At 38.0% G+C, this 23,425-nt stretch overlaps 1 protein-coding gene and 1 pseudogene across 1 annotated transcript; one reads left to right on the top strand and one right to left on the bottom strand.

The window, feature by feature from the left end:
• The first annotated feature begins 4,517 nt into the window (after positions 1–4,517).
• LOC134326303 (E3 ubiquitin/ISG15 ligase TRIM25-like) lies at positions 4,518–13,744 on the top strand. Its single transcript, XM_063008458.1, has 6 exons — positions 4,518–5,096; positions 5,213–5,308; positions 5,780–6,016; positions 6,561–6,720; positions 6,935–6,994; positions 13,212–13,744. Exons 1-6 carry the CDS (start codon positions 4,518–4,520, stop codon positions 13,742–13,744), a joined length of 1,665 nt encoding a protein of 554 aa, XP_062864528.1.
• A 3,306-nt stretch (positions 13,745–17,050) lies between these two features.
• The window catches only part of LOC134326302 (tripartite motif-containing protein 16-like), a 53,799-nt pseudogene continuing 47,424 nt past the window's right edge, over positions 17,051–23,425 (bottom strand).

The following is a 23,425-nucleotide window of genomic DNA, read 5'->3' as shown; positions in this document are numbered from 1 at the left end:
TCTCCTCATCTAGATGATCCAGCTGAGACACAAACACACACACACACAAATATATGAGTATGTGAGATAATAAAGATACAATCTTCTGTACGGTGGATCTCCATCATGTCACTGTACTACGTCTAGGGTGGATGTTGTACCTGGCATGTGCTGTGCCATTCCACAGGGCTGCTGTACCCCTTCATTACCCACTCATGATCCAGCAGATGCTCCACCTTTATGCGTCGCTCTGGAACCACCTACAGGACAAGATATAAGAACTTCAGGTAATGAAGCCCACACAGAGCTTTGCTCACATTAAACACACCATAAACACACACCTGCAGCATTTCCTTAATCAGCAGTACAGAACCAGGAGACAGCCAGTCAGGAGTGTCATAATGTCCTTTCTGAGGAAACACAGAGCAAAACAATCACATCTGATCAAAAAACATCACCACAAGCCATTACTGTTACTTTTACTGTATGTTTAACATGCTGCTGATCATTAAATAATGGATTCTGTTTCATAATCGTAACAAGACGTGTATGCCAATGGTGTTTCATTGTAGTTCCAAGACTTACAGTGATTTGTTCATGGAGCTCCTCAAAGTCGTCACCGTCGAACGGGAGGTAGCCACACAGCATGTCATATAGGACAACACCCAAGCTCCAAACATCTGTCTAAAACACACACACACACACATATTCATTGTGGTGTTTTTTAACCATGCTTTATCCTGGTCAGTCCCCTCATCCAGACCTCATAGAATAACTCATGAATGGGGCTACAGAGGGGACTGAACACCTTGGATTTGGAGACTTTTCAATTGAAGTTCATCAGGAATAACCTGGGGACACACCCCACACACACCTACCTCTGCACCATGATAGGGTTGCGCATCAATGATTTCTGGTGCCAAGTAGGGAGGGGTTCCACAGCCCTCAATCAGAGCAGTACCCAATCCACCCTACAACAAAACAGATTTCTATCAACCAAAGGTCCAACTGTGGACTCTCATCTGCAACACAGCACACAAACTGAACCAGCATGGCTCTGTGATGTCCTGTTCATCTAACTGATCACTGAAACTAATTGTGGACACCATGTGTGCAAGGCTTTAGCATGATGGATGGGGGTAAACACACCACCTTACTAGACTCTCTGACTGGCACGCTTGATTTAAGTATACACTACAGTCTTAGTAGAGACACGAACCTCTGGTTTGGCACAGAGACCAAAGTCGATGAGCTTGATGTTGTTCTTCTCATCCAGCATCATGTTTTCCTGAGAGTGAAAATAAAACACGTCATGTACAAGCACTAACAAAGAAAGCGCACAAAGTAAAAGTGGAAATCGTTTGGTTGACGCACTGGCTTAAGGTCACGGTGGGCGTATCCCTGGCTGTGGACGTAGGCCAGCGCCGAGACGATCTGACGGAAGATCCTGCGCGTCTCCTCCTCCGACAACCTGTCGTTATTATCGATGTGGTCGAACAGATTTCCACCCGGACAAAACTGGAGGAGAGAGCAAGTCAAGTGAGCAGTTACCTGATCCAATGGTTTCGTAAACCTCATAGCACTTGTGTAGCTCAGAGACGTCCTCAACCACACGTGACGTTCCCTCTGAGATGTCGTCCGTCTCGGGTACAACGCATGGTAGCTTTACCTGCTGCCCACAAGAGACATGTTATTATTATTACTGATTTGGTCTCTTCTTGTTTCATCCTACATGTATCTCATTCAAAAGCAGAGGGGCCCAAACAGCTACATCTGACTCTTCAGAAAAATAGAAGACGGGGCTTTATAAAGGAGTGGTACAGTACTGATAAACAGCTGGAATACAAGATTTACAATATATGATGTATAGATGAGAGAGAGAGAGAGATTTTTCTTAAAATCCTGATGTGTCTGGTGTTGAATTTACACATGTATATTTTCAGTTTACTTACAGACGTCTTTTTCTTCGAGATGAGTGCAGAGTGAGTTACTCTTCTGTCACTCACCTGATATGGTGAACTGACTGAATGTCACCAGATTCTAAACATCATGTAAAGGTGACGAAGGTAAAGAGGATCATTGAACTGGTTCACCAAAGAAGCCGGTTCCTTTCAGCTCAGTTACAACCCCAAATCAGAAAAAGTTGGAACAGCATTGAGAATGCAAATAATACAAAAACACAGAGTTTCTTACATTTGCTTTGACTTTTATTAGATGTCAGACAAGATGAACCTGAAATATTTCATCTTTTATCTGCTCAACTTCATTAAGTTTATTAATTCACAACCATTCCTGCATTTCAGGCCTGCAACACATTCCAGAAAACGTTGGGACAGTAAAGCATTTACCACTTTGTAATGCTGCCATTCCTTTTCACCACACTTATAAGTCAAACTGTTGGCAATCAGATAAAAGTCAAAGTAAATGTAAAGAACACTGCGTTTTTATTTTATTTGCATTTTCCATACTGTCCCAACTTTTTCTGATTTAGGGTTGTAATAAACTCGGGAAGAAAAAAGTGTAACATACAGTTGATCACATTTACCATTTTGTAATGTACACAAATTTTCTCTTTTATGTTTTTCACTATTCAGTTTGTCTTTTATTTAATTTTGTTTTAATATCTAAGAAAAGAAGAAAGGGGGTAAATACTTGTTCACAGCACTGTATTTATTGTGTTTTACATATTTTTGAATGACTTGAAATGTTTCCTTATTAAAAAGAAAATTTTCATAAATGTATCACTGCCTCACAGATTCTAAAATTTCTTGAACAGTTTAATGTTACACTTTCATGTAAATTTTACATTTAATTTGTTAAATCTGACAGTTTCATTGATCCATAATAAACAGTAAAATGACTAATAGTTTAATGATAAAATATTACTAGCTGTAATACCAATGTGATAAAATAAAATTATATTATTATTATTAATAAAAGATTCACTAGTCGTACTGATTGTTCATTTGCCATTTCACCAATATCTGTGACACCCTGGATTCTGGGCTAGTTTCAGCTTCAGGCATTCAGCTGGATAATTTTGCTGAACCTGGCAACTCTTGTGATTTTCCCGCCAAATTGGGCTTGTTTAAAAATTCAGTGGTTGAAAATTGGGCTACTTTCAAAATGTGTCATGGAAGGTAACGCTCTTATTTTCAGGTTTTGTGTGCAGAGTAAATATTTCTACACCATAAATACAGATAAATCTATAGATGGATGTTTCCTCTTCTAGTTTTCTTATTGTTCCTCATATACAGTAGAAACTAATTCACACAAATATACATACAGCATTTTACATGACTTAGATTCTTATCATAAAAGCTTTATCTAAGTTCATGTCATTTCACTTTACAGAATAGCCTTTCAATTCCTTGTTTGTGTTTAGGAATAAATGTAAATAACTTCTCTGCTGAGATAAATAGGTGTAGTTTGACTTCACCCATCATGCTTTGTGGGTCCATCTACTTCATTTGCACACGTTCCATAGATAATGAGCTAGTACAGCGTCTCTTACTTATGGCCACAGAAGTGAAACTGATCTGATCCTGTTCTGTCTCTCTGTCTCTGTTGATAATTGAAGTTGATGAACGCAGGTGAGTTTATACATTTCCACACTTCTGTACATTACTGTGTATTGTTACTTTATGTAGTTCAGATTGTTGATTTGATTTAAACACACTTGTTTTGAACAGAACACTCACGAACTAAACCAGGAAGTCTTGGACATTCGCCTGACATTCCGGTTTCTTTCGGCTCGTTCTCGGCTAATAAACATCCAAAAATGAGTGAAACTGCATTAACTGATTCTGCAGTAAACAAGGAACAAACTACAATCAAATATGTTTAAAACGTTTATTTCTGTAAATGTTTATTTTCTGTTATTTTGTAAATGTGAGGTTCGTCTGTGTTGAAATGCTTAGGAAGTGCTAAGGGAGCGTCTACAAAGTGCATGAAGCCGAGGTGTAGTTATTACCCAGTGGCATGTACCATTCAATACAACTGTATAAAGTCCTACAGTATGGGTACAGTAAACATATATATAGTGTCAACAATTCTAAAAACAATCATTTTAACATAATAAACGATACAGTATGGGTACAGTAATATAAGAATTAAAAGTAAAATAAAAATAAATAACCTACTTTTTTCATACAACCAAGTGTGTAGTAGTTAACTAGGTACCTGTACTAGTTACTACAACCACATTATAAAAGTCCTACAGCATGGGTACAGTAACGAATTATAAAATGTACTACAGTAACGGTACAGTAATAATAAAATATAGAAGATTAACAAAAAATGAAAAACACAAATTTTGATAAGACGAAGGTTGTAGTAGTTAACTGGTGACCTGTACTACTTACTACAACCACAATACAAATTAAAATCCCACAGCATGAGTAGAGTAGGTCATCAAAAAATTAACAAAGATTGAAAAACAGAAACATGAACATAACACTCGCGAACTAAACCAGGAAGTCTGAGCTGCTGTAAATAACTTGCTGTGTTTACTGGTGTTTCTGTTTACGTGTAGAAAAATGGCCGAGTCCAAAATTTCAGTAACTCAGGACGAGTTCAGCTGTTCAGTCTGTCTGGAAACACTGAAGGATCCAGTAACTACATCATGTGGACACAGTTTCTGTATGGTGTGTATTAATAACTGCTGGGATCAGGAGGATGATAAGGGAACATACAGCTGTCCACAGTGTAGAAAAACCTTCACTCCAAGACCTGTTGTGAGTAAAAACATTATTCTGACTGGAGTTGTGGAGAACCTGAGGAAGAGAAAATTTCAAGATCCACTTCCTCTTGGACCAGAAGATGTGGATTGTGATTCCTGCACTATGAAAAAATACAAAGCTGTTAAATCCTGTCTGGTGTGTTTGGCCTCTTTCTGTGAAACTCACCTTCAGCCTCATTATAAATCTAATGCTTTTAAAAATCACAAGCTGGTTGAAGCTTCCAGACGACTCCAGGAGCAGATCTGCTCTCAGCATAATAAACTGCTGGAGGTTTACTGTCGTACTGATCAGCAGTGTATCTGCATGTTGTGTACCATGGATGATCATAAAGGACATGATACAATATCAGCTGCAGCAGAAAGAACTGAGAAACAGGTAAAATATTATACAGCTCTCTTTAACAAGTAACAACTCATTATTATTTACACTGATGTTGTTTATGTGGTGCTCGTACACAATACAAGTAAATTCTGAATTGTTATTCTGTGTAGAAGCAGCTGCTGGAGATCCAGAGAAAATTCCAGGAGAAAATCCAGAACAGAGAAAAGGAACTTTGTGAGCTTATAAACGCTGTGGAGTCTCTCAAGGTAAATTTTATAAACAAAAAAGCTCTCAGGATCAGTCCGACTCTCCTCCATTAAACCAATCTCCATTAAACATATGATATTTTATATCTCAGGTAACTTTGTAAGTGATGGAGCATTTTTGTTCATGAATTTAAAAAAAATCTTTACATTCTGCCTGGTTAGTTGGTGATTGATGCTGTACAGCAATTCTGAGGTTGTGCTAATAATTGTAAGTCTAATAAGATCAGATTAGGACTGAGCCACCCAAAAAGATTATTGATTGTTGCCGTAATTACCGTGTAAGATTTCTGGTACAGACTTGAGAAGATCACTACATTGGATTTCCTAGTCCTGGCCAGGCTGTTGTTTCCTTAGCACCATCACCAAGCTATGGGTGATGAAAGTCTTAGTCTGGCCAGTAGCTACATATGAATGTGCAGGATGGACAAATATCTGAGTGAGAAAGTTTTCTCTTTCTGAATCTTCTAACAGTGTTCTGCACAGACAGCAGTGGAGAACATTGAGAGGATCTGTACTGAACTAATCAACTCAATTAACAGAAGATGCTCTGAGCTAAAAGATCTGATCAGAGATCGAGAGTCAGCAGAAGTAAGGCGAGCAGAAAAAGTCCTGAAAGTCCAGTTGGAGCAGGAGATTGTAGAGCTGAAGAGGAAAGATGCTGAACTGGAACAGCTTTCACACACAGAGGATCCCGTCCATTTCCTCCAGGTAACAGAACTAAATATAATTATATTATTGCTGCACCAGTCCAAGTAATAAATTACAGCAGTACCTTGTAACTTGACTTCCCCTAAACTCAAAATCTTTTAAACTTGATGCCTTTTGTTGAGAAATTTGTTCCCTTAAACTAAAATATTGTTAGAATTCATTCAAACATGTTGGGGAGAGCCGAAAACGCAACAAAAACAACGTCACAAGCAAAGCATCCTCTCCTGTTTTCTCAGAGGTCTCCTTTTTACAGGCGTCTCCCCCTGGTAATATCTTTGGGCATCTTTGTATATCTTCCACAAATCTGTAACATAACCCCCCCCCCCACACACACACACACACAAAACACATTATGACCCATAAAGTCAAAACACTCTGGGTTCTGAGATATTGTGAGAATCAGAAACAGCTTTTACAAGAGATCATGAAATACTGTTAATGTTATTTGGAGAAACATCACTCTGTGCTTCATGTCTGTCATCCATCATTTGTGATTCATCATCATCTTGTTGTTTCTCTGTGAACATTATCTGTCTGGATGTAGAATTTTCAGTCTCTCTCGGCTCCTGCTGGATCTGCAGAATCAGCCGCCATCACAATCAGTCCTTTCCTCTCATTTGATGATGTTACAAAGTCTGTATCTCAGCTGAGAGAGAAAGTAGAAGAATTCTGGAAAGAGCAGTGTGAGAAGATACCAGATGAAGGTGAGTTCAAGCCCTCAGTGTTCCATTGTCTCCTAAATGCTTCGGTACTCAAACATCAAATACACTCACACTTGGTCAGTTACTAAGATTTAAGGTCTCTTTAGACAGACACTGGGAGAACATGTCAAACTTCTTACTGGCTTTACCTGCAACAGTTTCTGGTGTAAATATGTATTTACTGTGATTAGTGATTGTACTGTTATTCTTTCTGCAGTGAAGAAAGTCCGGATTACTTCACCTCCTGAACCTGAAATCAGAGAAGATTTTCTACAATGTAAGTTTCTCACAAACACACAAACATACACAGTGCAGTGAAAAAGTATTTGCACCTCCCAGTTATCTGTATTTGTACATATTTGTCACACTTCAGAGGTCATGAAGTTAAAACAAGTAAAACAATCATTGAAACTGTCTGTATATTTTTAATCCAGGAGATTTTGAGTCACAGAAACCACTGAAATTTGAGTAGTATTTTTGTGTGTAGTGTTTGTGTAACATTTGTGTTTGTTTGTGTAGTATTTGTGTGTGTTTGTGTAGTGTTTGCGTTAGTGCTGGACAATAATTCGATATCGATATATATCGCGATAGAAAATGTTTCAATAACAGTGATATGATTTTTAAACAAATTCGATCAATATGCGTACGTAAGTGCGTGATGACGTACGCCACAGGCACGACGCCAGTGCTCAGCGTTACCGCTCTGATTACACTCCGCTGCAACACGGTGGATATTAGCGGATATTAAATGAGTTCAACAGCTGTAAGTGAACGAGCATCCACAGTTAAAACAGAAGCAGTAGAAATAGTTGATAAGAGAGGAAAGACTAGACTCTTTTTTTTCTGTATTCTTCAAGCACAACACCTGATATAGCAAATTCTGCAGCAACTCTTAAGCACTTGTTATATTCTTTATCCTGGTTAAGCACTTTTGTTCAAAAATGTTTACATACAAATAATAATCAGTCCATGTTGTGGATTAAAGTTAGTTAAGACCAGAGGTAGAAAGTAACGGATTACATTTAATCGCGGGTAAATTAACTGTAACTGAGTAGTTTTTTTGTGTACTTGTACTTTTTAAAATAGATTTCACTGCCTGTAATTTTACTTTTACTTAAGTATGTTTTGTATTAAGAATTGTAATTCGCTACATTTTAAATAACATCCGTTACTGAGTAAAATAAAACCGCTAAAGAAATCGCGCCTGGGAAACTGCTGCAGTGAATTCTGCAATGGGAATCGGATATTTTGGCTCGGTTCCTTTAAAGAGCCGTATATATACATAACGACTCCCAGAAGCGGTTCCTTTATTTCAGTTTAAAGGGCCGTTCAACAGAATCGAATCATTCTACGACACATCACTGGTGGTTATACAGTTTGAAAAAGTTTTATGGAACTAAAATGACATTGAATTAAAAACAACTATTGTGAGATTTATATCCACTTGTCCTGTTTGCATTACACAGAAGAGACCCCCCCCGCTGTTAATAAAGTAACTAAGTAACGTTTACTCTGAGCACATTTTAAATGAGTTACTTTTTACTTGTAACTTTACTCATACTTAAGTAAAAATTTATTAAAGTAATAGTGCTTTTACTTGAGTACAATATTTTAGTACTCTTTCCACCTCTGGTTAAGACATATGTTAATAAATTATATTATATATTGTCAAAGCTTATGTTTATTTGAGAATGATGTCGTGTTTTTGATGCTGAATACAAGTAAAAGGTGAAAGCTAATTTATTTGTATTATTATTATTATTTCTAAAATATTATGTAGTTTTAAAGGGTGAGATTTTATAGACTTTGCAAATAAATTTTTCAAAGGTTTGCAAGTACAACCTTCCAATGTTGGTGTTCTTGGCAGTTTTTCTGACATTTGTATTATTCATATCGTTATCGGAATTATATCATATCGACCGAAATTAGGAGTTATATCGTGATATAAATTTTAGCCATATCGTCCAGCCCTAGTTTGCGTGATAGTGTAACATTCGTGTTGTGACGTCTCACATTCGATTTTGGCTATCTATTTATTATGTAGTCATATATCCTTTTTTTCTTTTATAAAATAAGTATGTTCAGTAAAGATAAAGACGTTACTTGTACTTTATTGACTTTGTTGACCTGGTTCCCCATCATGATCACGTGGAGTGACGTCTGGACCTCACCGGCGAATAGGATAAAAAAAAAATCACGTTATAAGTTCTATTTTACCCAAACAACGCTGTTTTCGGTTTTAATACCTTGCGCGTGGATTAATGAACTTCAAAAGTGGATTACCGGTTTGGCCACCGGGTGCTTCATGAACTTTCGCCGTGTGGAGGAGCTGAGTTGGAGGACCACCGAGTCCCTCCAACTCGCCTGTGTTTAAAGCTTTCTCTCAGTACCTCTCCCTCGCTTCACTGCTTATGCGGGACTGCATATATACATTCTCTTCAATGTTTTTTCTTGATTATTTTTATTTTCTACATTATAGATTAATACTGAAGACATCTAAACTATGAAGAATTATGTAGTGAACCAAAAAGTGTTAAACAAACCAGAATATGTTTTATATTTTACCAACTCTACCTCTGCACAACACAACTGATGGTCTCAAACACATTAAAAAAGCAACAAATTCCAGAAATTCACTCTAGACAAGGCACAAACATTCATTGAAAACCATTCCAGGTGGAAACCTAATAAAGCTGGTTGAGAAAATTTCAAAGAGTGTGCAAATCTGTCATTAAAGCAAAAGATGGCTACTAAAATATAAAACATATTCTGGTTTGTTTAACACTTTTTTGTTCACTACATAATTCCATATGTGTTCCTTCATAGTTTGAATGTCTTCAGTATTAATCTACAATGTAGAAAATAAAAAAATAAAAAATCAAGAAAAACCACAGGAATGAGAAAGTGTGTCCAAACTTTTGACTGGTACTGTATATATATATATATATATATATAATTGCATTATATACAGTGCCTTGCAAAAGTATTCAGCCCCCTTGAACTTTTCAACCTTTTGCCACATTTCAGGCTTCAAACATAACGATATGAAATTGTAATTTTTTGTGAAGAATCAACAACAAGTGGGACACAATCGTGAAGTGGAACGAAATTTATTGGATATTTTAAACTTTTTTTAGAAATAAAAAACTGAAAAGTGGGGCGTGCAATATTATTCAGCCCCCTTGCGTTAATACTTTGTAGCGCCACCTTTTGCTGCGATTACAGCTGCAAGTCGCTTGGGGTATGTCTCTATCAGTTTTGCACATCGAGATACTGAAATTTTTGCCCATTCTTCCTTGCAAAACAGCTCGAGCTCAGTGAGGTTGGATGGAGAGCGTTTGTGAACAGCAGTTTTCAGCTCTTTCCACAGATTCTCGATGGGATTCAGGTCTGGACTTTGACTTGGCCATTCTAACACCTGGATACGTTTATTTGTGAACCATTCCATTGTAGATTTTGCTTTATGTTTTGGATCATTGTCTTGTTGGAAGATAAATCTCCGTCCCAGTCTCAGGTCTTTTGCAGACTGCAACAGGTTTTCTTCCAGAATGGTCCTGTATTTGGCTCCATCCATCTTCCCATCAATTTTAACCATCTTCCCTGTCCCTGCTGAAGAAAAGCAGGCCCAAACCATGATGCTGCCACCACCATGTTTGACAGTGGGGATGGTGTGTTCAGGGTGATGAGCTGTGTTGCTTTTACGCCAAACATAACGTTTTGCATTGTGGCCAAAAAGTTCGATTTTGGTTTCATCTGACCAGAGCACCTTCTTCCACATGCTTGGTGTGTCTCCCAGGTGACTTTTTATAGATATCTTTGAGAAATGGCTTTCTTCTTGCCACTCTTCCATAAAGGCCAGATTTGTGCAGTGTACGACTGATTGTGTCCTATGGACAGAGTCTCCCACCTCAGCTGTAGATCTCTGCAGTTCATTCAGAGTGATCATGGGCCTCTTGGCTGCATCTCTGATCAGTCTTCTCCTTGTTTGAGCTGAAAGTTTAGAGGGACGGCCGGGTCTTGGTAGATTTGCAGTGGTCTGATACTCCTTCCATTTCAATATGATCGCTTGCACAGTGCTCCTTGAGATGTTTAAAGCTTGGGAAATCTTTTTGTATCCAAATCCGGCTTTAAACTTCTCCACAACAGTATCTCGGACCTGCCTGGTGTGTTCCTTGGTCTTCATGATGCTCTCTGCGCTTTAAACAGAACTCTGAGACTGTCACAGAGCAGGTGCATTTATACGGAGACTTGATTACACACAGGTGGATTCTATTTATCACCATCAGTCATTTAGGTCAACATTGGATCATTCAGAGATCCTCACTGAACTTCTGGAGTGAGTTTGCTGCACTGAAAGTAAAGGGGCTGAATAATATTGCACGCCCCACTTTTTAGTTTTTTATTTCTAAAAAAAGTTTAAAATATCCAATAAATTTCGTTCCACTTCACGATTTTGTCCCACTTGTTGTTGATTCTTCACAAAAAATTACAATTTCATATCGTTATGTTTGAAGCCTGAAATGTGGCAAAAGGTTGAAAAGTTCAAGGGGGCTGAATACTTTTGCAAGGCACTGTATATAATCACATTGTAGGATTTTTAAAGAATTTATTTGTAAATTATGGTGGAAAATAAGTATTTGGTCAATAACAAAAGTTCAACTCAATACTTTGTAACATAACCTTTGTTGGCAATGACAGAGGTGAAAAGTTTCCTGTAAGTCTTCACCAGGTTTGCACACACTGTAGCTGGTATTTTGGCCCATTCCTCAAATTTTCTATGGGGTTGAGGTCTGGAGACTGGCTAGGCCACTCTAGGACCTTGAAATGCTTTTTACGGAGCCACTCCTTCGTTGCCCGAGCGGTGTGTTTGGGATCATTGTCATGCTGGAAGACCCAGCCACGTTCCATCTTCAATGCTCTCACTGATGGAAGGAGGTTTTGGCTTAAAATCTCACGATACATGGCCCCGTTCATTCTTCCCTTAACACGGATCAGTCGTCCTGTCCCCTTTGCAGAAAAACAGCCCCAAAGCATGATGTTTCCACGCCCATGCTTCACAGTAGGTATGGTGTTCTTGGGATGCAACTCAGCATTCTTCTTCCTCCAAACATGACGAGTTGAGTTTTTACCAAAAAGTTCCATTTTGGTTTCATCTGACCACATGATATTCTCCCAATCCTCTTCTGGATCATCCATATGCTCTCTGGCAAACTTCAGACGGGCCTGGACATGTACTGGCTTAAGCAGGGGGACACGCATGGCACTGCAGGATTTGAGTCCCTCTCGGCGTAGTGTGTTACTGATGGTAGCCTTTGTTACTTTGGTCCCAGCTCTCTGCAGGTCATTCATCAGGTCCCTCCGTGTAGTTCTGGGATTTTTGCTCACTGTTCTCATGATCATTTTGACCCCACGGGATGAGATCTTGACCCCAAGGGAGATTATCAATGGTCTTGTATGTCTTCCATTTTCTTACAATTGCTCCCACAGTTGATTTATTCACACCAACCTGCTTGCCTATTGTAGATTCACTCTTCCCAGCCTGGTGCAGGTCTACAATTTTCTTCCTGGTGTCCTTCGACAGCTCTTTGGTCTTGGTCATGGTTGAGTTTGGAGTCTGACTGTTTGAGGCTGTGGACAGGTGTCTTTTATACAGATAACGAGGTCAAACAGGTGCCATTAATACAGGTAACGAGTGGAGGACAGAAGAGCTTCTTAAAGAAGAAGTTACAGGTCTGTGAGAGCCAGAAATCTTGCTTGTTTGTTATTGACCAAATACTTATTTTCCACCATCATTTACAAATAAATTCTTTAAAAATCCTACAATGTGATTTCCTGGATTTTTTTTTTCTCATTTTTGTCTCTCATAGTTGAAGTGTACCTATGATGAAAATTACAGACCTCTCTCATCTTTCTAAGTAGGAGAACTTGCACAATCAGTGGCTGACTAAATACTTTTTGACCCCACTGTATGTGTAGGGTGTGTGTGTGATTGTGTAGTGGGTGTGTGTAGGGTGTGTATGTGTGTGTGTGATTGTGTAGTGTATGTGTGTATGTGTAGGGTTTGTGTGTATTTGCAGCGTTTGTATATGTTTGTGTGATTGTGTAGTGTCTGTGTGTATGTGTAGGGTGTGTATGTGTGTGTGATTGTGTAGTGTATGTGTGTAGGGTGTGTATGTGTGTGTGATTGTGTAGTGTATGTGTGTAGGGTGTGTATGTGTGTGTGATTGTTTAGTGTATGTGTAGGTTTTTTTGTGTTTGTAGCATTTGTCTGTGTTTTTCTAGTGTCACACCCACACACACTGTACACTCACACTGTACATGCACACAAACACACACACTTAGACATACGTATAATTATACACACACACACACACACACACACACTGCACACACACTGTACACACACACTGTACACGCACACACACACTGTACTCTCTCTCTCTCTCTCTCTCTCTCTTCTATGTTAATTGGTTTATTTTGTGTTTCCTCTCCAGATGTTTGTCGGTTCACACTGGATCCAAACACAGTAAATAAAAACCTCCGTCTGTCTGAGGAGAACAAAGTGGTGACCTGGAGTAGAACATTACAGTCGTATCCTGATCATCCAGATAGATTTGATTATTGGCCTCAGGTTGTGTGTAGAGAGAGTGAGAGTGGACGCTGTTACTGGGAGGTTGAGTGGAGTGGGAATGATGGGGTTCGTATAGCAGTGTCATATAAAAGCATCAGCAGGAAGGGACGTGGTGATGAGTGTTTGTTTGGACGTAATGATCAGTCCTGGAGTTTGATCTGTTCTTCATCCAGCTTTTCATTCTGGCACAATAACAAAGAGACTGAAATTCCCATAATGCCGAGTTCATCTAGAATAGGAGTGTATGTGGATTATGAAGCAGGAACTCTGTCTTTCTACAGCGTCTCTGATACAATGAAACTCCTCCACAGAGTTCAGACCACGTTCACTCAGCTCCTCTACCCGGGGTTTAGAGTTTATTCAGGGTCATTGAAACTGTCAGATTTAACAAATTAAATGTAAAATTTACATGAAAGTGTAACATTAAACTGTTTAATACTATTAAAAAGAATAAAAAAATACATTAATAATAATAATAAAGTCACAAATCTGTACCTATTGAACAAGATGTAATGTATCTCTAGCACCACTAGATGGGGATGATGAACTCCACATAATTATAAACTCGACTTTAAAAGTCTGTAAAACAGTAAAGATTTTAATTTGGCTTTTTCAGTTTAGTTAATAATAAATGCAGTACAAGGACACATTTGATTTTCAAAGGCAGTTAATCAAAGTTACTTGCTGATATCTGTGGTAATATTTTGTAATATTTATTTGTTCTTTCCTATGTACCAGAAAAGTCGTCTTTGCTGCCTGCAACACCTTACAAATCACATTTTTTTCTTGCTGATATGATGTTGTATTAAAACCAAAATAAATTAATAAATAAATAAATTACAGCTTGTTGCTTGGGTACAGATTTGTGACATTCTTATTATTATTGCTATTATTATTATTTTATTGTTTTAATTATTAAATGTTGCTGTTGGGTTTGTTGTTATTTTTTGAAAACTGTTCATGTTTTGAAGTGTAAAACCATAAGCAGCACCGTCTATAAATAAATGAATCACCTTGTGCTTCCACTTGAGATTTTTGTTTGCGTGAACAATGTCTGAACTTTCAGCTTGATTAGTTTGTAATATGTGTTAAGATGATAAATGAACCCAAACACTTGCTTTTAAATTATAAGCTGTTAATTACTTATTTAGTTATTTTAGTTTCAATACAATGTAAACTTTCAAGATGAAGAAAGCAAAAATAAAAATGTCCTAAGTGTTTTTGTAACGTGTTGTAGACCTGATTGGTGACTGTTTTTGGTATACAGGAAAGAAAAGGCCGAATGCAGATGAAAAGGTTTTAAGATAGTTGGGTTGTGCAGTTTAACCATTGTGCTGTGTTATTACAACAACCCAAATGTGAGGTTCTTTCTTTACCATGGATCAACTATGTAACTTTACAGCAGCTTGTATTTAAATGAAAGGTTTACATTGCTGTCTTCAGGATTTCCTCTTTAGTGATATTTAATGTTAATAGCTGTTCTGATCTAAAAGATGCTGCTGCCTTTGACCTTTAAAACTGAGATGTGATTTGTGAGATAATTACAGTTTTTTTTCAACTGCTTACACACTAAATATTTGCTTGTCACACAACTTTCTAAACATGTTTTTCAAACACCATAACCCCACACCAAATCTGCAAAACCATACACTAATTCTCAGTGTCTGACTCAGTTTTAAGTTTCCTAAAACACATTTTGCAAAACTCCACACACAATTTTCTACCTAATACACAAAAATCAAACAGGAAGTAACATGATTTCCTTTTTCAAACACAACCTATCAAAATGCCACAGTAAATCACCAGTGTTTCACTCTCACTCCTCACATGTGCAAACACTCATTACTTTATTGAACACCAACAAATCATTGGCTTAGCATAGGTCACGTGTCAAGATGTCTGTTTTGAACAATGAATGACAACGCAGAGAGAGCCAGGAGAGTTGAAGGTAGAGGCAGACCACAAGGAGTTTGGTTTCGAGCCCGGAGGAGCCAGCCCGGAGAAGAGATGAAGCCTAGACACACACCCAACTCCCCAACCCCTACCCTCCCTCCAATCAACACACACACACACACACAATGAATTTTTTGGTAAAAAATATAATTATTTGTTTGAAATCAGCTTTTTAGATGTGTTTGGTTTCTGTCCAACTACATGTGATTTTTCTTCTTCTTATGCACTGTACAAATATTGTATTCAGAGCAGCAAATGATTTGGAAAAAAAATATTATTTTTGGTTTCGATACTGCTTCTGTGTGTTGTGAGTATATTCCACCTTCTCTCTGCATGTTTGTATGGAAATAAACATAGAAACCCATGAAAGACAGAAGAGCTTTAGGTTTTAAACAACAGCGTGTACATGATGTATCCAAAATGTCATATTATGACAAAAGTGTTTGCAATGTGAGGTCAATGCTTGCTTTTGAGATGTGTTTATGACATTTTGAATGTTGTGTGTCATTTTGCTGGAAATTTGAGGCATTTTGCATTTTGTGTGAGTAATTGTGGGTTTTGTGTGTAGAGTTTTATAAAAAAAGACACAGAGTTTTGAAAATGTGTGTAAACAGTTGTTAAAAACTGTATTATTAAATCACCCCACCAGACACTTAAAGAAAACTTACTACTGACTTTATGAGGCTGAGACATTTATACTGTATATTTCACTTTACGTAGGTTTGCCATACCATTATTTCCAATTCCTACAGTAAAAATGTCTTAACTGTACTAGAGTAAGTGTTCTTTATGAATGTAAAGGTGGCGTTTGATAACAATTTGATTTGAACTCTTTCTGATGTCGCCCTCTTGTGGTACTTTTGTAAAAATAAAAGTAATATGATTGCCTTATCATTTTTCCAACATGGTCAAAAGATCTGATATTACCACATCATACAGATTTTACTGATTCTACTAAATTCTATTCTAGATCAAGCCAACATGAACATTTATAGCAGCCGGAAAAACAAGATAGAAAAACAATGTGGACATGATGCAGTAGTTTTATTTTATGTTCTGGTTAAGTGTAAAATATTAATAATAATAATAATAAATTTTATTTTATCAGCGCCTTTCATGAAACCCAAGGACAATTTACAATTCAAATCAAACAAAAGATAACATTTAAAATTCATATAGTAACAGACAGTAACAGTCAGACAAGAAGTACACCACAGAAGTACACCACATGAAACAAGATAAAATAAAAGTAAAATAAAATAGTATGAAGTAGATAGATAAGAACAAATAGCTTATTGGCTTGAAGTTTGAAACGCAATTTCAAACAAGTATGTTTTTAAGTATCTCTTAAAAGTGGTTACTGATGTGCACGTACGGAGATACAGAGGGGTTGAGTTCCATAACTTTGGACCAACAACACTGAATGCTCTTTCACCATATGTGCAGAGTTTGACAGTTGGAACTGAAAGCAAATGAGCATCAGCCGAACGGAGGGAACGATTGGGACAATATCTGGACAGCAGAACTGATAGATATTCAGGTGCCAAACCATGCAAGCATTTAAAAACCAATAACAGAATCTTGTACTGAATGCGATAATGAACCGGAAGCCAGTGCAATTCTTTTAACTTTGGGGTTATGTGTTCGAATGATCTGGTGCGTGTGAGAACTCTTGCTGCTGCATTCTGAACATACTGGAGCTTTTTTAGACTCTTGGTAGGGAGCCCAATAAGAACCGAGTTGCAGTAGTCAAGTCTAGAAGTAATAAAAGCGTGTATTAGAGTTTCAGCAACAGTGGTAGGAAGAGATGAACGCAGTCTGGCTATATTTCTCAGATGAAAGAAAGCAGTTTTTGTTATGTTATTGATGTGGGCCTCCAACGAGAGTGTACAGTCTATAATGACACCGAGGTCGCGAACCTGGGCTACAGAGGACTGGATAAAGCCTGGGATAGATATTGAAGGCTGACTCATTTTTTTGAAAGTGGAAGGGGATGCAATGAGGATAGCTTCTGATTTATTATTATTTAATTTGAGAAAATTATTAGCCATCCATTTCCTGATATCTTTCAAGCAGCTGACCAAGGAGTTAGGAGGCAATATTTCCGAAGGCTTTGTACAGATATAAATTTGTGTATCGTCCGCATAGCAGTGGAACCGAAGACCGCATTGCCGAATAATATCACCAAGTGGAAGCAAATAAATTATAAACAGGAGTGGGCCCAGAACTGAGCCCTGGGGGACACCATAAGAAACAAATGAAGTGCTCGATCTAAAATTATCCAAGGATACAAACTGTTGCCTATCAGAAAGATATGATTTGAACCAATCAAGAGCTGTGCCAGTCACCCGGATCAAATTTTCTAGCCTGTGCAGTAGTGTTTTATGGCAAACCGTATCAAATGCCGCAGTCAGGTCGAGTAGGACTAGTATAGTCACCTGACCAGAATCAGCTGCTAGCAACAGATCATTAATTACCCTCACCAAGGCAGTTTCTGTACTATGGTTAGCTCGAAAACCAGACTGAAACTGCTCAAACATGTTGTAGGCAGTTAGATGTTCTTTAAGTTGGAAAGAAACTGTACGTTCGAGCAGTTTACTAATGAAGGGGAGATTAGATATGGGGCGGTAATTGTTAAGGTCATCAGGGGCAAGACCTGGCTTCTTCAAGATTGGTGTAATGGATGACAATTTTAAACCTGAAGGAACAGAACCTGTGGTGAGAGAACTATTAATAATATTGACGATTAAATGACAGAGTGATGTCTGACATCCTTTAACTAGGGGGGTGGGCAATGGGTCAAGAACACATGTAGTTGGTCTGGCTTCCTTAATAAGCTTAGTTACAAATGTGTCATCAACAAGATAGAAGGAGGATAGAAAGTTTGTAACTGTTAGGTAAGACCCTAGAGGTTCTGATGCATTTCCAGACTTGAATTCTGAGTTAATGTTCATTATCTTATCGTTAAAAAACACTAAAAAGTCATTACAAAGAGTAAGTGAAGGGGTCAAAGGAAAGCTATTTGCAGGCCGGAGAAGTTTGTTTATTATGGAAAATAAAGCTCTTGGATTACTTTGACAGTTGGTGATGCTTAGCGAATGAAAGTCTGTCTTTGCTTTGTTAAGAGCAGTTTTATACATTAGGATGTGGTCTTTATAGACAACTGCGTGTACTGTCAGCTTAGTTTTCCTGTAGAGGCGCTCAAGCTGACGGCCTTTTGCCTTCATTAACCTAAGCTCAGAAGTAAACCATGGGGCAGGATGACGAAAGCTCATAACCCGTGTTTTTAAAGGGGCATGCAAGTCCAGGGCATCCGAGACAATGCTGTTGTAATGGTTAACCAGAGCCTCAGGAGATGATACAGACTGTGGAGATAATGATTGTTCGAGAGTACTCATAAAAGCAGAAGGACTAACATTTCTAAAATTTCTAAAAGTAATGCTACGTGGATTTGGATTTCTTTTAGAGTGACGAGACAGTGGTAGTTCAAAAAGAACTGCTCCATGATCAGAAATATGTAAGTCAACAATGTGAAGATTAGAAGGAGAAACACATGGAGTGGTACAAACAAGGTCAAGAATATGACCCTTATTATGGGTGGCAGAGGTTACATGTTGGGTGAGATCAAAACACTGTAACAAATTAAGAAAATCAGCAGAATTAGCACATTTAGTACAGTCGATATGAATATTGAAGTCACCAAGCACTAACAGTGAAGGGAAAAAGGGAGAGAGTGAAGCTAGTATTTCAGAAAATTCAGACAAAAATTCATTCACAGTATTCGGCTTAGGCGGACGATAAACCAGTAGGACCAAAGTAGGCTTTGACCCAGCAATTTTAAGAGCAATAGATTCAAATGATGATGAATGAACAGGTACAGAATGAATCTTATAGGTAGAACGATAGATCACAGCAAGTCCGCCTCCCCGACCAGTAATACGCGGTTTATCAATATACTGAAAGCCAGGAGGCGTGGCTTCATTCAGTGCCATGTATTCATTTGGCTGCTGCCAAGTTTCAGTCATCAGGAGCAAGTCAATGTTGTTATCCGTGATGACTTCGGCTATGAAAGCTGCTTTATTATTAAGGGAGCGAATATTAAATAAAAAGAGTTTTGTGGGTATATCTGAGGAAGAATCATATAAGAGAGACAATTCAGAGAGGCGAGGGACTTTTAACAGTAGTGAATGGTCCACTGAGCGCTGTGTCTTCAAACGACGGCGATGGTTTCGGCTAAAAATGCGAGGAATAGTTCCAGTGTCAGCTGCAGGATAGTCCAGGATTAATGCAGTGTGACGAGAACCACGATGTATATATCGTGGACGGCGAGCTATGCCCAAACTTGAGTAGTTTTGGAATACTGCAGGAGGAAGCCTGTAGTTTCTGCTGTTCAGTTTTAGTTTCCGAAGTTCATCAACAGTATAAGAGATGGTCATATTAAATGACTGAAAAGCCTTGGTGTCACAGTTAAAACAGTGATGAGTTTCACTAATAGACACCAGTAACCAGACAACAGTTACAACAGCAAGCACTTTACTAACGCTCATTCTAATACACTACTGACACACAGCCACCTTATAAATCACCACGTTAGCCTACAAATCACAACCACGAGAATACATCATGATAAAGTAGTTCTCATCCACTCACCAGGACGTACCAAACGCGTTAACTCTACAGCATACGAGGGAGTGGAGACTTAGCAGGTTAATGCCAGGTGGAATGCGAAATGGGAGAGCTCGTGTTAGGCTGGAATCAGTCTATGTGTAGTATTAGTAGCGCAGCAGACAGGATCTTTTCCAGAGCAGATCTTGCAATTTTACAGTAGCAGCGACTAGTAAAATGACTAAAATAAACTAAGTAGAAAACTAAGTAAAAAACTCCGGAGCAAAGCGGCAGCCAAACGCGCACAGCGTACTTGCACCCGGAAGTGATGGAATGGCTGATGGAATATTGATACATTATCGTTTTTATAAACTGATGCATGACATTAAATAATGTAAAAACATGGTGTTGTAGAAAAGCATTATGTACTTTAATCAAGAATGACTTGCACTTTAAATTTTAATGTTTCTGTTATATTTGTTTCCTGTAAAAAATCGTTTTTGTTTTTTTTTAAGTAAATTGTATATTTGCACATTGTAACAAAATATAATTTTTTTAATCAAATCTCTTTCTCTGTACAGGCTCATCGTGGAGGCAAACTGGTGGATACGTGGGCGGGTCTAAACTGCTGTAGGCTGAATGAACAGAGATAAACTGATAAAGGCTGAATGAACGTACCACAATACAAAAAACTATTTCTGTGAAAGAATCAAATCCCCTCTGAAACCATCCACACGTATCTAAGTTTTGCTGTATTATTCCTCACCATGTGCTGGTTTCACTTTTAAACTTGTGTTTTACAGCTCAGGAGAAATCAGGTGAGAATCAGCTTCTCCAAGAGAGTCTAAAACACCTCATGTGGCTTAATGTACTAAACAGACTATAGGAAAAGAAAATCTTCATAAATGTATCACTGCCTCACAAATTCTAAAATCACCCAAACAGTTTAATGTTACACTTTCATGTAAATTTTACATTTAATTTGTTAAATCTGACAGTTTCACTTCTGATCCATAATCAACATCAAACCCCGGGTAGAGGAGCTGGGTGAACCTGGTGTGAACTCTGTGGAGGAGCGTCATTGTATCAGAGACGCTGTAGAAGGACAGAGTTCCTGCCCTGTAATCCACATACACTCCTATTCTAGAGGAACTCGGCACTATGGCAATTTTAGTCTCGATGTATTTGTGCCAGAATGAAAATCTGGATGGAGAACAGAACAAACTCCAGGACTGATTATTACATCCAAACCAACACTTAACCCCGAATCCCTTCCTGCTGATGCTTTTATATGACACTGCTATAAAAACCCCATAATTCCCACTCCACTCAACCTCCCAGTAACAGCGTCCACTCACACTCTCTCTACACACAACCTGAGAGTAATTATCAAATCTATCTGGATGATCAGGATACGACTGTAATGTTTCACTCCGGGTCACCACTTTGTTCTCCTCAGACAGACGGAGGTTTTTATTTACTGTGTTTGGATCCAGTGTGAACCGACAAACATCTGGAGAGGAAACACAAAATAAACCAATTAACATGGAAGAGAGAGAGAGAGAGAGAGAGAGAGAGAGTGTGTACAGTGTGTGTGTGTAGTGTGTGTACAGTGTGTGTATGTCTAAGTATGTGTGAGAGAGTGTGACACTAGACACACAAACAAACACAGAAACACTGCACAACCAAAGATACAGAGCAACAGTATTCAACACCAAACACACAAAAACACACAAACACTGCACACACACACACACACACACACACACAAATACACAGAAACACTGCACAACCAAAGATACAGTGCAACACTATTCAACACCAAACACACAAACACTGCACACACACTACACAAACACTTGATATTCACACATACATTACACATACACTACACATAGACATGTGTGTACTGTGGACAAATACTTTTTCACTGCACTGTGTACGTTTGTGTCCTTGTGAGAAACTTACATTGTAGAAAATCTTCTCTGATTTCAGGTTCAGGAGGTATATGGACATTCTTCATTGACGAAAGAGTAACAGTACAATTAACAGTTAAAATTAAAAGTAAATAAATATTTGACATGTTCTCCCAGTGTTTGTGTAAAAATACCTTATTTTTGAGTAACGGATTAAGTGTGAGTGTATTTCATTCAACCCTGGACTCACTGTGACCATGACCAGTACTGGGTTAATGAGTAAATGAATGATGTTGTTAGATGTAAAATGTTCATGTTGGTGGATTTGATTGTTTTGTTTGATGTTTGAGTACCGAAGCATTTTGGAGACAATGGAACACTGAGGGCTTGAACTCACCTCCATCTGGTATCTTCTCACACTCCTCAGGACTGATTGTGATGGCGGCTGATTCTGCAGATCCAGCAGGAGCCGAGAGAGACTGAAAATTCTACATCCAGACAGATAATGTTCACAGAGAAACAACAAGATGATGAAGCACAGTGATGTTTCACCAAAAAACATCCAGAAAAGTTGGGACAGTAAGTAAAATGTAAGAGAAAAACAGAGCAGTGATTTGTAAAATTCTATTTGACCAGAATTCAACAAAATACTCAAATATTTATCAGGTTTACTTATTAACTTTATTAATTTATGTAAATATTCACTCATTCTGAAACTCATGACTACAAGGGATTTGAAAACAGTTGGTACAAGAGCAAATTTACACTGTAAACATTGTAAAATGTTCCAAAAACATGTTAAATGGATAAAGCGTTTATGTCTGGGTATAAAAGAAGCGTTCAGGTGAAGTTCAGTACATTATGAGCAACCACAACTTCAAAAAGCAATCTCTAATCATCTGATCTCTGGTAACTTCTTACTATATCTGAACTTTTTCACATTCTGAATATACAGCGGTACCTTGAAACTCGACGTCAGTTGGTTCTGGGATGTTGAGTTTTAAGGGATTTTTTCTCATGTTTAGGAAACCTGTTAATGTGTCCCATGATCCCGTGGAACTGCATATACTGTATTTTAGTGTAATGTAAATTAATGGGGTTGTTTTTGTCACTAAAAATACCACAAATATAATATAGAAACAGTGAAATACAATTAAAAACAGTTAAAAGTCAATAAAAAATACAATAAAAGCTGCATTTCACCTTTTCTTCTTTATTGTTTTCTTATAGCTTTTAATCGTGGAGATGCTTGATCATGGAATACCGTATTCTGTTCAGTACTGGTGCATTCACATGAGAAGTGACAAAACCGCTTTTGTGCTGCTGTGTCATTATTTTCTATGGATTGGGGTGCCGGTGCACAAAACTTAACATGACTTATTGTACTAAAACAGACTCTCGAAAAAGCTGATTCTGATTCTTACAATTTCTCAGAACCCCGAGTGTTATGACTTTATGGGTCATAATGTGTTTTATGTAGGGGGGGTTTTCTCTATGTTACAGATTTGTGGAAGATGCACAAAGATGCACAAAGCTACCACCAGGGGAAAACATCTATAAAAAGGAGACCTCTGGGAAGACAGGAGAGGATGATTTGCTTGTG

The sequence above is a fragment of the Trichomycterus rosablanca genome, chromosome 14 (genome assembly GCF_030014385.1).
Source record: "Trichomycterus rosablanca isolate fTriRos1 chromosome 14, fTriRos1.hap1, whole genome shotgun sequence".
NCBI lineage: Eukaryota > Metazoa > Chordata > Actinopteri > Siluriformes > Trichomycteridae > Trichomycterus > Trichomycterus rosablanca.
Note: the sequence above shows the minus strand (reverse complement) of the source record. Positions and strands in the feature narration are given on the sequence as shown.

Excerpts from the sequence above, each read along its gene's own strand:
- LOC134326303 (XM_063008458.1), top strand. The coding sequence starts at position 4,518 with ATGGCCGAGTCCAAAATTTCAGTAACTCAGGACGAGTTCAGCTGTTCA. Across the intron at positions 6,721-6,934 it reads TGAGAAGATACCAGATGAAG|TGAAGAAAGTCCGGATTACT; the intron begins GTGAGTTCAAGC and ends TTCTTTCTGCAG. Across the intron at positions 6,995-13,211 it reads CAGAGAAGATTTTCTACAAT|ATGTTTGTCGGTTCACACTG; the intron begins GTAAGTTTCTCA and ends TTTCCTCTCCAG.